This window comes from Myotis brandtii, unplaced genomic scaffold (genome assembly GCF_000412655.1).
Source record: "Myotis brandtii unplaced genomic scaffold, ASM41265v1 scaffold181, whole genome shotgun sequence".
In the NCBI taxonomy this organism is placed as follows: Eukaryota; Metazoa; Chordata; class Mammalia; order Chiroptera; family Vespertilionidae; genus Myotis; species Myotis brandtii.
In genome coordinates this window covers 619095-622694 of record NW_005356712.1, presented here as the reverse complement: position 1 = coordinate 622694, position 3600 = coordinate 619095, and the positions used below count along the sequence as shown (strand labels likewise).

Below are 3600 nucleotides of genomic sequence, written 5' to 3'. Positions count from 1 at the left end.
CCCCCCCCCGACGGGGGGTGGGGGGCACCCATCTCCCCCTTTACAGGCGAGGAAACAGACGCGGGGCGAAGCCGCTCGCCCAGGGTCGCAGGGTGCGCAGGCCCCCAGGTTCCTCCCCGGCTTCGCTCTGAGACTGTCCTCCCCTGCAGCCATGTCTGCGCCCCGGGACCATGACTGCCCCTCCACAGGGAGGCGGACGCGGTCTGAGTGATTTATGGCATTAAAGGGGGTGGGGGGGGGGAGAAGGCGGGGTGCAGCCTTGCCTGGTGGGTAAGAGCCTGGGCTGTGGGGTGGGGCAGCCTGACCTGGACCTGACTCCTGCCTTGGTTTTCCAGCTGTGATCATAAATCATCTCTCTCTCTCTCTCTCTCTCTCTGTCGGGAGGTGGGGTCGCTGGGCATGAACCGGCCTCAGATCAGCCTCCTCTCCCGGTGGGTGAACTGCGGCGGCCGGTGGGGTGAGCACTCGCTGGGTCTGGTACCCCTGAAAGCCCTTCGTGCAGACAAGACCTTTTCATCCTCACCCCTTGACTGAGATGGGTACGAGTAGAATTCTCTCTGAAGTACAGATGAGAAATCAGGCTGTGGGGGGAAAGCTACTTGCCCTGGCTCCTAGCCAGCAGTCACGGTCACAGTCAGTTATAGAGTCAGCCGGGCAGGCGTGGCTCAGTGGTTGAGCATTGACCTATGAACCAGGAGGGCATGATTCAATTCCCGGTCAGGGCACAGGCCAGGGTTGCTGGCTTGATCCCCAGTGTGGGGCCTAGGGGAGGCAGCTGATTGATGGTTCTCTTTCATCATTGATATTTCTCTCTCTCTCCCTCTCCCTTCCTCTCTGAAATCAATAAAAATATTAAAATAAATAAGTCACTTGACCTCGAGCTTCAGATGCTGGGAAGAGATGGGGACTGAGGTTTCCAAATCCTTCCCGGAGGTGGCTCCCCTGGAGGGAGGACGAGGGCACTGGGCTGGAAACCAGAAGCGGGGGGAGGAACAACACCTTAATTCTAGTCTTGCCTTGCCACCTGCTTCCTGTGTGACCTTGGGACATCGCTCACCCTCTCTGTGCCTCGGTTTCCTCAATGTTTAAATGAGGGATTGACTGAGACTGTCGGATGTTCCGTGGCCTTTCTAGTTTGGGCCTCTTGAATGTGGAGCCTTGTGAGGACAGGAGGCGACATGAAGCAGCTGCGGGGGAATCTCACTGGGCACCCGGAGCCCTGGCTGCAGAGTTAGATAGACCCCGGTTCAAATCCCAGCTGTACCACCAGCTGTGCGGCCTGGGGCAAATCACCTCACCTTTCTGTGCCTTCATGGAAAAAACCCAACTTTTTATTATAAAAAAATGTAAAACATAGAGCCCTGGCCAGTTTGGCTCAGTGGATAGAGGGTCAGACTGTGGACTGAAGGGTCCCGGGCTCGATTCCAATCAAGGGCCCAGGTTGCGGGCTTGATCCCCAGTGTGGGGCGTGGAGGAGGCAGCCAGTCAATGATTCTCTCTCATCATTGATGTTTCTATCTCTCTCCCTCTCTTTTCCTCTTTGAAATCAATAAAAATATATATATTTTTAAAAAGTAAAACATAGAGAATAAAATGAACGCATATATCCAGTCAGATTCAACAAGTCTTAACTTCTCGCCACATTTGCTTCATCTAAACCACATTAAAGTAAATTATAGACACAAGAAACTCTGTCCCTAAATAATTTAGCATTTGTGTACAAAGTAACAGAACATATCTCCCATAAGCACAGAACTAGCACACCTAACAAAATCAGCAATGATTCACTTATCTTATTTAATATCAAGGTCATACTAAAGTTTCCTCAGCCCCGGTAGCTCAGGTGGTTAGAGTGTTTTCCCAATATGCCATGGTTGCTGGTTCGATCTCAGGTCAGGGCACATATAAGAATCAACCAATGAAAACACAAAGAAGTGGAACAACAAATCTTTCTCTTCTTCTCTCTCTCTCTCTCTCTCTCTCTCTCATTAAAAAATTTCCCCAATTGTTTCTAGTCTATATTTTATGGATGATCTACTCACACCAGGAGCCAGCCAAAGACTTTGCTGTGCATTTGGTTGCTATGAATCTCAAGTCTCTGAGCCTCCATTTTGCTCATCTGAGAAATGGGAAAAGAACAGTACCTGCCTCACATGGTGCACAGCATAGGGATCTTACCTGTTCAGGGTTATGCTGGTGCACCCAAAAAAGTGAACTATTTTAGCTTCCTTGCCGGGTTGTTCTGCTCAAGGCAGCAGTGGGGTGGGGTGCGGGCAGCGAGGTGGGGCGCCCTGCGACGTCAGCAGCATGGCTAGGGAGAAGGAGGCAGAGGTCCCCAGCACCCTCAGAGATAAGGACCCTCATGCTGGGCGTGCCCGGCCCTGGCCTGGGATGGAGAAGCCCCGTCTCACCTTCACCAGCTTCAGCACCCGCACCTCCTGGTCCGGCCCACACTCTCCCTCGAGGGGCTCTTCCCTCAGGGACTGCTCCACGGTCTTCACGGCCTCCAGCACCTCTTCCTTCCACTCCCGGCTGGGCTGCAGGCACTGAGCCACGAAGGAGTCCAGCCTGGAGGCAGGGGTGCCGTACAGCTCCATCTCCGCGGACAGTGCCATGGCTGTGTGACAGCACCCCAGCCAGGCAGATATGTAGTCACACACCCAGCTCCTGGCATCCACGCCCCTCCCCTTTCTTTAAGGGAGCGCCTCCTCAGTCACCCTCTAGCACCCTGCTGGGATAACGGACCATCGCGGAGAGGAAGCCAGGAGCGACGGGGCTGGTCTGGGGCGCCCTTCTTGGGGACCCCTGGCTGTGGCAGAGGCACAGAGGGACACTGAGCTGAGGTTGGGAGGAATGGGGCCACCTTAACAGGCTTGGCTTCTGGCCCAACTTTCTGCCATTGGTTTCGATTCTCAACTTTTTGAGTTTCCTTTCAATGACGTTTGGAAAGTGAAATTGGCTTGAGTTGGTCCTTAGAAGAGGCCACTCTCCCGAGAGGTCAGAGTTGGATGGGATCCGTCAGTCCGGCCGTCCCACCTTGTCACACAGACTGCGGTTCAGGCAGGGGAGGGGTTTGCTCACGGTGGGGATGAGCAGTGGGGACTCAAGTCAGGTAGAACAGACTTTATTTATATTTTTTAATTTGAATATTTTTATTTGTTCAATGACAGTTGATGTTGAATATTATTTTGTATTAGTTTCAGGTGTACAGCATAGTGGTCAGACAATCATATACTTTACACAGTGTCCCTGGGGTTTCCAGTCCCCACCTGGCACAGTACACAGTTATCACAACGCTCTGGACTGTATTCTCTGTGCTGGACTTTACGTCCCTGGGGCTGCTTTGCAACTGCCAGTCTGCACTTCTCAATCACCCCACCTTTTCCACCCAGTCCCCCTCCCCTCTGGCAACCCTCAGTCTATTCTCTGTATCTATAAGTCTTTTTCTGTTTTGTTTGTTCGTTTATATTGTTCTTTGGATTCCACATAGAAGTGAAATCAGATGGTATTTGTCGTCCTCTGACTTAGTTCACTTATCATAATGCCCTCTAGGTCCATCCAGCCGTCACATAAAATGGCTGAGTAATATTCCACTGTACC

General features: G+C 52.4%; 1 protein-coding gene across 1 annotated transcript in view; it reads right to left on the bottom strand.

The window, feature by feature from the left end:
* OASL (2'-5'-oligoadenylate synthetase-like) overlaps nt 1-2632 on the bottom strand; it is a 26244-nt gene extending 23612 nt beyond the window's left edge. The window contains exon 1 of the mRNA XM_005863800.2: nt 2367-2632. Coding sequence (XP_005863862.1) covers nt 2367-2615 — 249 coding nt within the window. The 5' untranslated portion in view covers nt 2616-2632. The remainder of the gene's footprint in view (nt 1-2366) is intronic.
* Nucleotides 2633-3600: the final 968 nt, after the last annotated feature.